Here is a 17247-nt window from a genome sequence, read left to right as displayed (position 1 = left end):
CGACTTCAGAAGAACACCACCTCTAGTACCTAAACAAACACCCATAACTCAGCTTTTATTTTTTTCTCTGGCATTACTGCTCCCTCTCCATTTAGGCTCAGGCACACACTTGCACAGCATGTTAACATAATTTCCTTACAGGTTCTGGGATCGCAGGTTTGGGGCTTTCTATATTTTCTTTCAATTCATTCTAAAATGCTTTCTCCTAGACCTAACTTCCAAACATTCGTCCCAGAGAACACTACTCTGCAGTAATAGCACTGGGGGTTTCAGAGGAGATCTTCTACTCTGTTTAAATTATACCTAGAAGATAGCATATTTATTTGCAAGACATTACATTTATGTAACATCCTCACATTTCTCACTTTCTAATACCAACTGTGCAGAGATTTATAAGACTAACTCTAAATACCTAGTTATAAGACAGGAGCTCTTTATGGTAAATCTCTACCAAGGCCTCAAACTGTGCATGGAGTCCTTTGGTTAGGTATACTGGGAGCTTGATATAACTGAGTGAATTAACTTTGTTTCTTTGTATGCCAGTTTCAGTCTAACTTAGTGGTATTTGCAGTGAGACTTTATGAATGTGTGCCTTGTCCTCAACAAAGAAGAATACCAACTCGATTACTGAATTTCAAAGTACTGGGAATGAAATGGAGAAGAATTTTTCAGACCAACTGTAAAATTGACAGAGGTAAAAACAAATTACTGCATCTGCATATTGTTACCTGTGCTTTTCTTAAAATAATATATATAGTCTGTAAAAAAGTGTCAGTTACAATATGACATTAAACTAAGTCTGTATTTAGATAAAAAGTGGTGACACTGCAACGAGAACAATCACTGGAAAAAGTACAGATTGTCTATCAGGCTTAGATACAGTATGACAAGAGGCATCCAAGTGACTTCAGATTTCATCCTTAATGCATCAATAGAAATGCATGACTATGTCTATACCAACAAACCTGAACACACTTCCAAGATTACAGGTCCAGATCAAGCATACCAGACACCAAAGGGGAAGCACCACCATCTGCCATACTTCAGTTGCTACGTGAACGAAGTCTAAATCTGCAGGGGGGAAGAGAGCAGCAACATGTGCTACGATGGCCCCCTGGACAGTTAGAGGGCCAAGGCTGCAAGGGGCACCTTAGAGCATATTACTACCTGCAGAAGAGATCCAGTCAAAGATGGTCACACCTGGGCATTTCACATCGTATTTCTTATCTACCTTATAATTTTTTAAGAATATTTTTTATTTCATAGCTTACGTTATTGAGCTTATGAAAAAGATTCTTATCAATACAAACAGGTTCTTTAATGTAAATCTAAAAAAAATCAAAAACCAATAAATAATTCTGTTTGCTTAACAGAATTACAAAAATTAGAGAACAGTAAAAAAATCTGTTGATTTCAATAAAGTTGCCCTGATAGACAGATCACAAGTATCATTGAAAATAAGGGTTCCTACCCTGGATTAAAGCTATATTTATATGAAGAAATACAGAAAGCTCATCCTGATTAATTATTGGTCTACTGACAATACAAAGCTACCGCAATGGACCTGGAAGTGTCCTTGAAATTCCTCTGGCGTGTAAATCAAGAAAGTGGCAGGAATTGGGTTTTGCAGAAGATGAACAACCTTTGCATCTCCAGAGAATTCTATTAACCACCCCCTAGTCCTGGAGAATCTGTACTGTATGATGTTTAAGCCTTTTTCTTTTTTTCTGTAGCATGCAGACAAGTCCTGTCCAACTCTAAGGAATCTTTTTGACTTCCTCTATTTTCCTCTTAGCAAGGCTTCACCTATGAAGAAGGCAGGAGCTGGGAGGGTGCTTACCAATTTGATAATTACATTAATAAATCCCTCAAAAGAAATATTAAAAACATGCACCAATAAGATTGTAAACACTGGACACTTAAATAATATTAATCTAATTATTTTTAGCAAAGAATCATCAAAGAACTGAAATTCAGAAAGCATTCTGGATATTATAACAACAGCAGGCATATGAAAAGTGCATGTGTCACAAAGATAATGAGCAGAGAGAACGAGCTGGGATCTATTTGCAATCAAACTGGTTTCTTCTCCAGCAACTGCATTGTGAAGCTTCTGGATGGAAACTGCAAACAAGAAATCAACATCCAACACTTCAAATACTCAGCATCACACACTGTCAGTCATTCCCAGCATTCTTCATTATGAGTGAAATCTCCTGTCTCAGTATGAGAAGAAGTCATAGGGATTTGGTTTTGAGTTTGTTTTTGAGCTAAAAGCTTTGAAGCACTTTTTGTTCTGAAACGTGGCATTACAATGAATTTCATGACAGATCATTTCCCTAATGATCACATTTCCTGTAGTGAGGTTTCTCATCTGCCTGTATGACTGCACCAACACTGCAATCACACGCACTCTGCAACACATTCCATCTCCAGTGCAGACGTTATTGTACGCTCACAGATTGAAACAGGACTCAAAGATATGTGTCCCTCTGACCTAAGACGTAGATTAGGAGTCTGCATGACCAGCAAGGCTAAACTGGTTTGATTTTGGGTTTGGATTTCTTTTACAAGGAGAGTAGATGGCAACTTTTATAGAAATCTGCCTCACTAAGACCTATCACTATAGTCTTGATCATGTTAAATCTCATTTGCATTTGCCTCCTGCAGTACCACAGTAATTCCAGATCATAAAATTAAATGCAGCTGCTAAATGTACTGACCCCTCCTGAAAAATTACTAGTGCATTGTTGTTTTTCCCTGCTCTTGATTTACTCTTGCTCATGCTCCAGAACATCTTAAACGTGCCACCCTTTGATCTCACCCAACTGTCCAAGCAACCCTTTTATTTGTGCTTCAACTTGATACTCCTGCCTGGAAGCAGGCAGAAATTTTCTTTTGAAGCTGACACTCATCTTCTCCCAGGAAGAAAGATCAGTATTTTCCCTCATGTCTTCCTCCACTAGTCTTTGCTGAATATCAGATTAAGTTCTTGTGTCCACTCTTTGGTAGGGTGACAAGTACTTTATGCAGAAGGTTAACCCGTTATTTCTGCAACTAACTGAGGTGATATACAGGCCTCCCTACCACTTTGCTTTTACAGGAAGTCATGGCTAACTGGGGAGGTCCCAATGGACTGAAGGGTGGCAAATGTAACACCCATCTACAAGAAAGGCAAAAAGGAGGATCCAGGAAACTATAGACCTGTCAGTCTAACCTCGATACCAGGGAAGGTCATGGAGCAGGTCATCTTGAGAGCCATCAAAACCCACATAATGGGCAACCAGGGGATCAGGCCTAGTCAGCATGGGTTTATAGAAGGCAGGTCCTGCCAGATGAACCTGATCTCCTTCTATGACAAGATAACCAGATTATTGGACGAGGGAAAGGCTGTTGATATTGTATACCTGGACTTTTGATACTGTCCCCCATACAATTCTCGTGGAAAAACTGGCTTCACATGGCCTGGATGAGCATACGATCTGCTGGATCAAGCACTGGCTGACTGGAAGGTCCCAAAGAGTGGTGCTCAATGGATTTAAATCCAGCTGGCAGCCGGTCACAAGTGGTGTGCCTCAGGGCTCAGTGTTAGGACCATTTCTGTTTAACGTCTTTATTGATGATCTCGACAAGGACATAGGGTGTATCATCAGCAAGTTTGCAGATTACACCAAGTTAAGCAGGAGTGTTGATTCCCAGGAGGATAGGGAAGCTCTACAGAGAGACCTAGATAGATTGGATCATTGGGCCAACATCAATGGTATGAATTTCAACAAGGGCAAGTGCCAGGTTCTGCACTTGGGCCACAATAACCCCAAGCAGCACTACAGGCTTGGGAAAGTGTGGCTGGAAAGCTGCCTGGAAGAAAGAGACCTGGGGGTTTTAATTGACAAGCGGCTGAATATGAGCCGGCAGTGTGCCCAGGTGGCCAAGAAAGCCAACGGCATCCTGGCTTGTATTAGAAATAGCGTGACCAGCAGAAGTAGGGAGGTGATTGTGCCCCTGTACTCAGCACTGGTGAGGCCACACCTCGAGTATTGTGTCCAGTTTTGGGCACCTCAATACAGGAGAGATATCGAGGTGCTGGAGCGAGTTCAGAGGAGGGCAACGAAGCTGGTGAAGGGCCTGGAAAACAAATCATATGAAGAGCGGTTGAAGGAGCTGGGACTGTTTAGTATGAGGAAGAGGAGGCTGAGGGGAGACCTCATCACTCTCTACAACTACTTGAAAGGACACTGTAGAGAGGTTGGTGCTGGTCTCTTCGCACAGGTAATTAATGACAGAACGGGAGGGAATGGCTTCAAGCTCCAACAGGGTAGGTTTAGACTGAACATTAGGAAAGAATTTTTCACAGAAAGAGTGGTCGGGCATTGGAATAGGCTACCCAGGGAGGTGGTTGAGTCACCATCCCTGGATGTGTTTAAGAGGCGTTTAGATGTGGTGTTGGAGGATATGGTATAGGGGAGAACTTTGTAGAGTAGGGTAGATGGTTGGACTCAATGATCCCAAGGGTCTCTTCCAACCTAGATGATTCTATGATTCTATGAATAACTCCGCTTTCTCAAAGGTACTGATTTAAATAAGTAAAATTAGTAAAATCTTAGTAACATATATTTTTTCTCAGGCAAAAGTCTCACAAACATAGTTTGAAAGCTTCTCTGGGTAAGAATTTTCTGAAGGAACACTGTAATCATTTCAGTACTGCAGCTCTAACCATTATTAGGATATGAATGAGATGCCTTCCTGACTGGAAAAAAAAAATAATGTATTTTTCTTAATTAGACATTGCTTCTTACCCTCTGCATTCGTTCTGCACAATATGCTTTATCCCTAGAAAAGAGAGATATTCTCAGGGACTTCCCTGAGCAAGAATTCCTCCCTCTCTCCTTTAAGAATTTCCTTTAATCTTTGTTATAAGTGGAAGAATGATAGTATTCTGCCTACACTTCCTGGAAACTCAGTCTAGGCCTGTGTGTCTGCTTTTTTCAAAATATCCATCAAAGGTCAGGTAATTTTCCATACTCATCTAGAGACAAAGATGCTACCTATCTTGATGAATCAGTTCAAGAGTGTTAATGCTTCTCCCTCAAAATGAATCAGATATAGTCACTAAGAAAATGAAGGACTTTATTTCCATGACTATAAGTATGCCCAGAATTACAATCTTATCAGATTTCACAGCTTCTTCCACTGTGGTCCCCAACTCTATGAGAGGGCACAGTGCTGCACTCCCCAGGCTTTATCAGCTGGACTGGGATGTGTGTATCTCCTTGCTCAGATCCACCCCTTGGGGTTAAGGGAGTACTGATAGCATTAGGACATTTTCATCTTCTGTGTAGGACAGTGCTAGAAGACTTTCTTCAATGAGTTTTACAGATATTTGCTGACAGCACAGAAGTGGTGAAACGCAGGGTGTCTGGCTGCTATTTCAGGCTTTGCAGTATGATGTAAAGGCTTTCTATCAGTTTTTCATGTCTTTCTCCCCATCCTTTCAGCTGCTCTCTTCCCCACTGCCATCTCAAGTCCCAGCATCCAATCTCTTCTCCCAAATCAGTTTCAACATTCTTCCCCTGATGCTTTGTGGTAGCAATAGCTGTACCATCACATCCTGACTCCTTGTCCCACAACATTGATCTCCCCTCATTCAGCTTCATTTCTGATCAGAATTTCTTTCTGAATGTTAATTCTTATAACTACAGAAAATTTCACTAAAATCACACCTATTGCATCCACTAACACTGAGTGTTAGTGACAACACTAAGTTCTGATATCAGCCATAAATTAAAAGATTTATCATACTATTAATGATTGCAGTGCTCTTCAAAGACTACAATAAAGACTTTAAGTGATTTTTTTTAAAAAGGATGTAGGGTTACATACCTGTTTCCTGCTACCTATGGTTGCTCATTGCCACAAGGACAAGCTGACAAAACAGATAGAGCTCAGATTTTACCGAAAAACAATATTATTAAACAGTTATTACACAATACATCAGCTTTGTTCAAGACTCTACTCACAGCTGTGTCTTACAATCAACTACTGTAAAGGCAAACACAGCCATTCCAAACCCTTAGCATTTCACAACAACATCTTTTCCTTTAAACTTGCAGCCATCTAGAACCCAAAGTCCTCATGATCCTAAACTCCAACTCAGCAAATGAATCACAACCAATTCCAGAAAAAAAAAAAAATCCCTCTGTAGAGTTCAATAAATATTTCAAAAATACTGTAATATGGATCCAGGTCACAGTTGAATTAATTGCAGGCAATTCCCAGACCCTGTGTCTACAGAGTTCACCATCTGATATTTAGGAAACATGATGTCGTTCTCTGCAACCCTGAAGATCAGTTCTGTATTTCTTTCTCCTTGCTTTTTTCAAGGGAAAAGAGTCAGTGTGTGATTTAATTTTTTTTCAGTCTAAATAAATCTGTTAGGTCAATTACAGGTTAAAATTAATTTGTTATTGTTATTACTATTTATGAGCACTTAGATATGAAAGTGCTGAACACAACATAAAAATTTTCTTAACTGAACAGAATGTGATCCCTCTCTTTCATATATAGATGCTGTTCATGTTACCTCAGCACCTGCTACAAGAATTGAGAATCAGTGGTGAAATTACATGCTCTCCCATACAAGAGAGTGAACGCACATGTGTGTTTGTAACACATCATCTACACATTTTGTTCTTTGTTTACTGTATTTCACTCATGGGTGAGAGAATGCAATATGTTAATGAAAGGATTAAACAGCTAGAGAAAATAATCACTGCAAATAAATATAGTGCCTTTTATGTGACCTGTTTTTTTACTGTTTCTATATAGCAAGAGAGGAGCTTTGGAGGACTGTAAGTTTTTACCTGCAGCAGTTTTATCATTAAGAATTATCTTCCAGGAAGGTGTGCATCAGTTGTTGTCATGAAAAGAAGTTATATGAGCACAACGTGAGATCTGCAATACATGGACCTAAGTAGGAGAGTTTATTTTGGATCCAGGGAATAATTTATTCAGTTGCATGCTGCTTTGAAAAAGAAGTTGTATGTCCCTTTCTCAGAAAAGGAAATAAATAGCACCAGGGGATTATGTAAGCTCTTTGGCTGGGCACATACACTACTATTACTTTTTCCCTTATCTGGCTTTCCTGTTGCCTCTGTACTGTTCCTTTTTAAGAAGTATCCATGATGTCCAGAGTCAGATCATTAATGCTTTGAGGACAAGATCATATTTCATCCTACATTTGTACAGCACCTGGCCCAATGAGAATGCTTGATCATGGCTGTGACCATTAGCCCTACTATACACACAGTCACACATGCACAGAAGCAGCTCCTTCCCGACTTTCCAAGTGTTCAGTATTCACAACCTCAGAAAAAGTTTCAGAAAAGATTAACTTGCAGCTGCACACTCCAATTTTTCACATAATCTCAGTGACCAACACATGGAGGTCTGCTGAAAATCTGATCACTTTCTTCTATGAAAAAACAGTTCTCAAGTGTTTTGGAGCTTACAGTCAAAACTGGGGGTGTCTCCTCCAAACAGCTTTCTCAGGGCAGCTAACAGGAAAAGCAGAACTTTGAGGCTGAAGACCCCCAGTAGGTTTTAAAAAAAAATAAATAAAAAAAAAGGTGGACTTTATTTTCTTGTTCTAATATAAAGCCAAAGAAAATTCAACAAAATACAGTAAAAAAAAAATCTTTATGAAGATAAAATAAATCCTGTAAGACACTTGAAAGCCTTTTCAGACTTTCCACTGACGTCACCACTGAGGTGAGACATAGGCAAACAGCAATTCTGTCACAAAGAGAAACAGAGCATCAACTGCGGAGAGAGCAGCTTAAAATGGCCTATCTGACATGCTCAGCATTATTAAACTGTCTTCATTGCTCAGTGAAGAGTGTTTTTAGCAGCTGTGGTTTGCAAGCAATCCTTCCCTTACCATTTAAGGCACACTTCTGCAATGACGACACACTTGTTGACACATCTGGAGCAGAATCACTTCCACATTGTAAATGGCCGTTTTCCCAACATTAACACAAAAACTTAAACCAGCTACTGCGCCAAACACTTGTCTGTTTATTCTGGGTGGTGCAAAACAGCATCTTGGCAGGCCCTTAAGCCTAGTACTAACCACAGCAGGAAGACAAATGCAGCTGTTGCTTTTTTATTAGCTTTTGGAATAGTCTGATCCTTAAATCTTGGAATTCTTCCTGAACTATTCTATGATTTCTAATGAACTTAATACATCCTGTGTTGATTCAAAAGGCATCTGAAGGTGAGATTTCCATAAATGATATGCCTCTATTATCTATTTTAATACTTCTAAATCCTCATGGCCAAACTGGTCGATCTTCAGAAAAGTATAAAGTGCTAAATTCAGGAGGCCAAACACTACTGGATTTTATGAAAGTTTCACCTCCAAGTATTACAAAACCTCCAGGTATCACAAAACCTTGATCCATTAATATCAAAGATAAATAACTTTTTATAGATCTCACATTCCTTTCCTTGAACTGCCTCCCTCGCCTTCAATGCCATTCCACTGTAAACCTTCTGAACTGTAAGTGTGTGAGTTGACACTTGGTTAAGGATTTATTATTCCTAACGTTTTCTAAGAGTGAGAGTGAGTGCACAGGGCAGCTCTCAGAAATGTTTGTTTCTAAGTCATTTGATTAGCAGACTAGGTCAGCAAAATCAGAAATGCTACTAAGTTGTACTAAAGCATATTTCTTACTGCTGTTTCATATCTTTCCCTCAAACCTCAGCCACATTTCATACTTCAGACCAACACACTAGACAACAGATGCATGGAGGATGTAGAGAAGTCTTTCAGTTCTGTTGAGGCAGCACAGTTGAGTAAAGAAGCATTAATGAAACTGCAAACAAGGCCAAGTTTTATTGGGCAGTCCCAAGTATCATAAAAGTTATACTTACACACACAGACACAGATACATGGCACAGGCGTGTACACTGACACACATTATTTGGGGGTGAGGGAACTTGTATATTGCTTACAAGAGACCTAGGGCAACAATCTCTCACTGCCATCAGGGACCAAGTAAAAAAATTACACATAATTTTAAAAATCTTTCATTATCATTTAAATTCTTCCAAGAAAGAGTGGTATGAATAAAGAAAGTCTCCAGATACTCTATCCAAAACTCATTAAAACCAAAAGATTTCTCTAACATATAGGCATGTGATTCTGCATTTATTTTAGACGTCTGAGGTCTATCTCAAGAAGATTAACTAAACTGCTGCAGTAGCAGCAATGGTCATCTTCCCTTGGATTATGCAAGCATACATTTTTAAATCATATGCTGATAGAATCAGCTTGGCCTGCATTTCTCTAGAATAGTTGGTTTACGTTTCTAAATGCTACCATTGAGACTCCTAAAACACCTAATTTACTAGACAGGTTCACTATTATATTTACCCCTAAGTGTGGAGGATGCTTTGTAACATGAAGCCTGTTGCAGCTACGGTCCATTCAGCACACCTTCTCATCTCATCCACAGACACAAGAAGTAAAAATCTGGCAGTCCTGTTCTTGTGTCTCATAAGGACTCATTGACCAACTTCAGTTATTTCACCCAATATTGGTTAAAATGGAGGCTACAGTTGATGTGATCATGTTTTAGAGAATTTCAGATTTGCTGACAATAAGCACAGTATGGGTTGTTCTTACTCAGCACAAAGTATCAGCTCCCCATTGACAACACCTGTGTTTTAAGACTGAGAACAAGGTAGAAATTTATGCACAGGTCACTTGTTTGATACTTTTCACTTTCCTTGCTCAGATACACTATTCAAAATAATCTAATGCACAACCAGTTTCCTCAGATTAATTTGTGGTAGTTTACAGGTTGCAAGAGACAAGTGTCCTTCAGAATATTTAAGGAATTTGGACTACATTTTGTAACAAGGTATGCGATACTATCTTCAATTTAACAGATGATGAAACTGAGATCTGGAGAAATGAAAACGACTTAACACTTCACACCAGGAGTTTCAGAGACAGCCTAGACTGCAGATGACTTCTGTCTCTTAGATCTTATTCTAGAAGCTTGACTATGCTCTGCCGTTTATCTTGCACTTTTTTTTTCACCTACTAAGGTCTTAGCTCACAAGCATCCAGAAATAGTTCAGGGACTAATGCTATCTTAAATATTCATTCACAGCTTCTGCAATGTATAACATTACCTGGACAGGCTTTACTAACCATATATTTTTGTACCATCTCAGCTGAGGCTCTGCATTGTACTACATTTCCCTGACCGTAAAATCTTTCAGCTGATCTAGGATGTATATGCTTTATTTAACAAACTGCTATTTCCTTATACGTTGTACACAAAGCTTCATTGTATGGCTTCATTTTTCTGTTACATAGCTAGTTTGATTATTTCTTTTTTTGTCAGGAAAAGAATTTATTTCAAAAGGCAATTAAAAATATTGGTCCATGGAGTCCAAAAAATGTCATTCATGCACAACAAAAGATACCTCTAGAGTTCTGTGCAGGGAGGTGGGATTATGAATGAAGAACAGACAGATTGTAAGAGAAGTCTTTGAAACTAGAGAATAGAAACCCAAGCAAGCAGGCTAGCCGAGGAGGCACTGACACAGAGGGAATAACTGGAAGAACAGTACTGCAAAGTAGTGGTATAAAAGAAAAGAAAAGAAGTGGATCCTGTTAGCTATACAACAGTATGGATAATATAAGCTGGCACTGAAGTGCTCACAGCTAGTTTCTAAAATCCTGGCACTGAAGGCCCCAAACAGCTTTACTTGAAAGGGAAAGAAGCCTGGAAATAGATAAAATGCTGTAACAGTTACTGAAACACCAGTGAACAAGATCTGTTTGTCAGTGTACAGATAGCCTGGAAATACATCAGGACACACTGCACAACAGCTACAGACAGTAAAGTTGCCAGGGAAAAAATAGCTTTTGCAACTGTATCTGTTACTTTAATCTTGATATTTACAGAAGGAAGTTAGAGTTTTGCCACTTCAAAGCTTTTTACCATTTTTTGCACAGAAGTGCTTTGGGGCCTAATCTGAGCTTTGAAGAAAGTAAACTATTCCCCAAAAAATGTTTTGGATGTTCTGTATTTGCTAATTTTACCTGAAATAAATACCTTCTTGATTTCTAGTTATGCACAATTAAAGATGAATAAATGTGAACAACACCTCCACATGGTGCAGAAAGCAGCAGAGCTTAGGGACAATTGCTGTCTCCCAGGCAGTACTGGCAGTCACAGCTCCAGCAGCCACCTCAAAGGGCACAGACATCCAAGCCCAGCCCTATCTAAGCTGCCACATTCCTGTAACGCCAATGTTCTTGCTAGGGTTTGAAAGGAGTTCACTTACAGCCACAAAGACCTGAACTCAGGCTAGCGAGCCTTGCCCAGCACCTGATGCTTTCCTACAGTGCCTTTCAGTCCTCTGCTGTCTCGGGTCCCTTTCTGCAGCCCCTCACCGCACTGAGCTCCTCTGTGGTCCTCACCCCCAGGGCAGGCAGCACAGGAGGAACAGCCACCCAAAGAAAGGTGAATGACAGTGCCAAGACCCGGGGCACGTCTGTGCTGCAAAACACGGGGTAATGCAGACATGCTCAAGCTAACTATAAATGAAGTAGTTTAAAGAGTACGCAGAGAAGTCAAGCCATGACAGCAGAGAGCTCATTGTGGGTTAATTTACTCTGCCTTCCTGGTGGGCCAGAAGTATGCTTATGAATATTAACTCTTAAAACCAGATCAAGAACGTAAACAGAGGACAGAACATTTTCATGGCCTGCTGTTCTTGTTTCCTTGCTCCCAGCATGGTACAGTATATACCACAATGCAGCTGCAAAGAAAGAGAAAACAGGATAATTTTCATGCACTGTATACAATGCATTCACAATTTCAACGTGGAGACTGCCTACTCGTTTAACGCATACACAGACTCCCAGGGAGGCAGGCAGTTCTGCAGATAGGTCACAGGAGTCAGAAAAACAGAGCTTGATTCCTCATAGTAGGAACATTTTGAAGTCACTTCATCCTGTTTCCTCCCCCCACTTCTTCTGTCTTATCTCAGTATATGTGCAATGTTTCTAACCCACTCATTGTTGATTTGCACTTCAGAACCTAAATATACAGATGTAAGGTCACCAAATTAAAACTAAAACTAGAGGAAATGGTTCCAACATAGCATGCCCCTAAGAGCTTGAGGATTTTCTTTAGAACTGGTCTCTGCATGGCAGTTTTGCAGCCTTAGGTCCATACTGGTAAAACATTCTCAGTATGTTAATATACTGATGTGAGTGAATACAGAAGGACTAGCAAATGCCTTTTCCATACTATGTAAGAAAGACCCATTAGTCCAGAACCGAAGTCTCTTGTCCTATCTGCAGTTAAAATTAATATACCACATCAACAACCCAGCCATCTGCTCAGTAGGTTTGTGCAGGTCTAGGTGAATGGGTAAAGAAAATTACATGTTTAGTCCAAATCACTAGCTAATTCTAGTCCAGAAACCATGTAGCTATGCTAGTGTGCTGCTGTGCTCTGATTAACGTGTCCTGCTGGTGGCTGAAGTCCACCACCATAATGAAACTCAATGGCTTCCAGTTTAGAACTGGCTTGGGCCCTGCCAGCCCAGCAAGTGGGCAGGACTGCCTGCACCTCTGTGCATACAGAAACTCTGTCTCTGTTGATTTTGAATAAAGTATGGGGACTGTGCAAGATGTGAAAAGCAGGCAATTTGTTTCAAATGATTAAGAGGTCCCTGAGTGCAGGACTGTGGTGTATGTATTTCAGACAGCCTTAAGTGCGCCACTAAAAAAAAATATGATACAGCCCTAAACAGAACCTGCAGTTGGGCATCCATAAGAAGAAAACATCAGAGGTGGTACTCTAAAGCCTTCACTTCTCTTTCTTTTACCTTATACCTATCTCCTGCCAGAGCAATTCCCCTTCTCCTTCATCCTACACACAGAATGATCCAAGACCACTAAGTTCCGCTACTTAAAAATTAGGTCTGCCAGAATCTTTTCAAAAGGATAGACCAATCTGTGGAAAACCTGTTCACTGACAGTCAAATCTATAAGATTAGCTACACTGATGCTGATGTCTGTGTGAAGAAAACATAACACTTCTAGGTGGAAACCTCCACAGCTGTTGGGCATGGAGACTGCACGGCCCCAGGTTTCATGTGCTTGCCAAAGCTTAGTACTTTTAACCTGGAAAATAAAAAAGTCACACCCAAAACTATCAAGCAATTATTTAGTTTCCTGAAATAAAGGATGTGGCTCAGAAGTGGGTGAAGGCTTTTGAAAGCTGTCAAATTGCTAATATTCTTGTGGAGGGCGGGGGAGGAACCTGAATTAATGATCTCATGGAAAAAAAAGTGCTTTTCCTGCAAACATTTCATTTTTTTTTTTTTTCTAAATGGAAGCAAATGTTTTTTCCTGTTGTGTTTTTGGGGTTGTTGTTTTTTGTTGGTTTTTTTTTGGGGGGGTGTTGGGGTTGGGTTTTACTGGCTGGGTTTTTTTAACTGCGTTGTTTTGGGGGCTTTGTTTGGTTTGGTGTTTTTTTTCATAAACAGGCATTGATGCACTGTATCAGGTAAGTTAGCATAACTTTTTTGATTGGGAAGTCAGCCTAGATATTAGAAGGTGTTATGTTACCGATCTTAGACTAATGATTTTAAGAAGCACACATCTGGCAACTAAAGATTGACTAAAGAACTAAACTAAAGGACTAAGAACTAAAGAACTAAAGCTAGCTATTCCATGTAGGTAGAGATGAAAGACTGACAAATAGCGCACAAAACACTGCTGAATTTAATGGCGTGTTTCAGCAGTGCAAACGTTTACAAGGACAGATCGAACTCCAAGTTTGGTGTTTATTGGTACCATATATTGGTATGTGTGGGTACATCCACAAATACTACTAGTCTTCTATTTCTTACCAGGATAACCAGATGGATAAGTGTCTTTTATCTGGGGGATTTAGATAGTGAAACAGCCTTTTTACAGGATCTCGATATTCCTAACTTGTTTGTTTGTTTGTTTTAATGTAGTTTGATGCTCTTAAAAGTCGCCTGGTGACTACAGGAAATTAGAGATGTTTCATTGGATGGCTGTGCTTGTGGTGGAAGTCAGACAGCCTTAAAATTTCTCCTGCTAGGTCTTCAAAATCACTAGGTACAATAGGCTCTCAGAGAATAATAATAACAATAATGACACAAATCCCAAAGCCCACCCAACACTTACTAGCAAGTGCCTGAAAATTGTTCTTGCCATAAAACCAAAGGCTACACCACCTTTTCCAAATGTTGCTCTTCCATTAACAAACTCCTCCCTAGAAAATTGCCCAGTCTCCCAGGCAGAGTACGAGGTAATCTACATAGCAAAGATGAAGTATAATGGTTCTGTCACCCTGACAGGAGAATCAATCCCTATGCCAAACTAGATAGTGAAAACAAGATCTGTGAGGTTGAGCACTTGATACTACAGCACGAGACTGCTAATTGGTTTAAAAGTTCTAGACAGGAGTTAAAACTTATAATTTCTTTGAGACTATTCTGTTTAGTAGACGTGTGTAGAGAGGAGCTGGCTTGAGCTAGACTACTGCGTGTGGACAGAGAAAATAACTACTACTTGAAATAAAATACTGCTTCCCCTCTTTGTGTCTTCCAGCCCTGTCTGTTAGCTACCACATTGACTGATTGCGGAGGTGGCTGAGAGAGCAGACAGTAACCTGCCCTTTCTGGAGAAAAGAGAGCGGTGGGAAGTCTCAGAAAGATATAAAATGGAAAGTAGGACAGCAGATTTAAAAAAAAAAATAATAAAAAGGACGGGAAAAGCAAGAGATTTTTTTCTTTTCCTCTACAGTATAGCATTCACTTGTTTTCTTACAATACCCAACAGCTACCAACCAGATTTATTCAGTGCTGCCTCTCTTCAGAGACTTTGAAGGACAAGAGAACTAATGCTCAGGCTTCAAATGCTCTTCTTAGCTGGTTATCAACTAAAAGCAGATCATTTTCTTGCTTGCATCAGTATAAACCTGGAGTTACTATAGTGACATGATGATAGAAGCACGCATAAATTCAATGTATGTGAAAAGAGGTTTCAGCCCTGCATATAATTTGCTGCCATTTCAGAATATATGTTTCAAGCCACTTTTTAGGGTGAACATTACTTTAGAGAAAAGCTTTTTTGTCAGCCCACAAACTATCCCAAATTACACGAACTACCTAAACTGATGGGAGGTAAATATACACAGAATGCTGCATGTTCTTTTCAAGAAAATATTTTTTTAAACATAGATCCATTTTTTGTCTTTATATAAAGTGTTACCTTGAAATTAATTGCTGTTCTTGCTACTCACATTATCTGTCACACCTAGTGTGTTTTGCAAGATCAACCTCTTGGCCTCTAACTTTCTCTTATAAAATTTTAAAAAGTCAAGGAAAAAATTAACCTGCAGTGGGGTAACTAGACAGTTAAAAATTTTGAAGACTCTTTAAGAAGAAGTTTTTATAACATCAATAAATAATTTCTATTTTATAAAATTAATATAAAATAAGTAATTTCCCAACTGTAGTGATTAACTTACGATGTTTAGATTTTTTTAATAACCCTTCTGCAGCAAAAATCAAAATTTGAGGAACTGCAAGCAGATTCTGAGATCAGGGAGTGGCTAAAATGGATGGAAAGATTTTTTTCTTGATGGATTTAAACACAGAAAACAGAGTACTGCATCATGAGATGAAACCAAACATAAAGACTGTATTGAACAGGTTCACATAAGATGTATTCTTTTTCAAATACCACAACAAATATTTCTTTTTAAATGGTTCACATAACTCTTGTGTACGACCATGCGGAAGACATTTTAGCCTTGTACGCTGTACATCGATCTTCCTGATCTAGGTTCTGACACCTTTGCATACGAATGTATTCTAGTTTCTGAAGAAAGATGTTATTTCTCCACTTTGCAAAACTTTTCATTTGTTTTACTTCTACAGAGGACATTAAAGGATCAAAATGAGAGAAAGAAATATCAATTGCTACGTACCTTTGACAAAAGCATCCTGTCTCAGAAATGCAACACCAAATGCTAAGAGTTTAAGCCACAAAAACATGGTTACTTCTGGAAATCAGGCGTATCCTTATGAAACAGCATGTGTCTCTTTCTGGAAAGCAAAATAAGTGTTATCTGTCTGCAAAAGAATTTCTCAGCAATACTTGAACCAAAAAGGAGAATTACTAGGCACTTACAATGCACTGCCTGCTTATCTGTGAAGGAGTTGCTTCCTCTGTTACCCCAAACTAACCACTCGCAAACTCGCTATGCAGTTTAGTGATGTCAGAGACAACTACTTCTTCAAAAAAAATTCTTTCAGTTTCCAGGAAGTCAAGAGGGTTTTTCTTAAGTTGCTGCAGTAATGCTCAGCTTCCTTAATTCAAACGAAATAGATTATTTTCAGCCATTTCTTTCCACTGAGGAGCTAAACAAGACTTAACTTTTCAAAGGACTGGATTTAACAAACAGTAATTCTTCCTTTTTGTATTCACCTTTCTATTGCCTACATGCACCAACTCCCTGCTATGTTATGGATGCTTCTTGGCAGTCCTGTTGAGAGAAAGAAACCCAAACCATCAGTCAACAAAACCCTTATACTGGCAACAAGACCTTCATAAAAAGATGCATCCTGAAGTGGAGTGACTGCTGATTAAATGAAAACCCTTTAAACATGGAATATACTTCTGAATCGTTCTGCAAGAATGCTATTCTAGATATGACAGTAATGCATAACAAACGGATAGAGAGAGTCTAATTCTGTTTTCTGTAACGTTCAGTGACTAATTAGGTAGCTCAACGCAATTCTTTACCATGACAGTGCCAAAGGATTGTGGTCCCTTTCCTGGAGTTGATGCAAGGCATGCCAAAGATATTTTCCCTGACTGCATGCACTGATATGGTACTCAACAACTTGATAACAAATGCCCGCTATACAGTAGATTACAAAGGGAATAAATATTGGGATTGCTTCTCTTATTGGACGTCTCAAAGGTTTTAAAAGGACCAGCAGAACCCTATCAGCAGAACCTTCCCTGATATAGAAGGGAAGAGAATGTATTTATGCTTATTCTTCATATCATTAAGTCTTTCAGAGAGTTTCTAAGCATCATACTTGAAAAAGTTGCACAAATTCACATAACAATTCACAGATGACAGGAGCCAATCAAACTCCTCATGA

The 17247-nt window shown here is 39.3% G+C and overlaps 1 protein-coding gene across 4 annotated transcripts in view; it reads right to left on the bottom strand.

Moving 5' to 3' along the window:
• PTPRC (protein tyrosine phosphatase receptor type C) overlaps positions 1 to 16307 on the bottom strand; it is a 65852-nt gene extending 49545 nt beyond the window's left edge. Inside the window, exons 1-2 of one of the 4 annotated variants that reach the window (XM_074151293.1) lie at positions 16265 to 16307; positions 16062 to 16179 (exon numbers count right to left, since the gene is read on the bottom strand). In XM_074151293.1, the coding sequence (XP_074007394.1) occupies positions 16062 to 16128 (67 nt within the window). In that variant the 5' untranslated portion in view covers positions 16129 to 16179; positions 16265 to 16307. Of the gene's footprint in view, positions 1 to 16061; positions 16180 to 16264 lie in introns of those variants that run through there. The other 3 variants (XM_074151294.1, XM_074151292.1, XM_074151291.1) reach the window with 3 other exon arrangements.
• Between the last annotated feature and the right edge of the window lie 940 nt (positions 16308 to 17247).

The sequence above is a fragment of the Numenius arquata genome, chromosome 8 (genome assembly GCF_964106895.1).
Source record: "Numenius arquata chromosome 8, bNumArq3.hap1.1, whole genome shotgun sequence".
In the NCBI taxonomy this organism is placed as follows: Eukaryota; Metazoa; Chordata; class Aves; order Charadriiformes; family Scolopacidae; genus Numenius; species Numenius arquata.
Note: the sequence above shows the minus strand (reverse complement) of the source record. Positions and strands in the feature narration are given on the sequence as shown.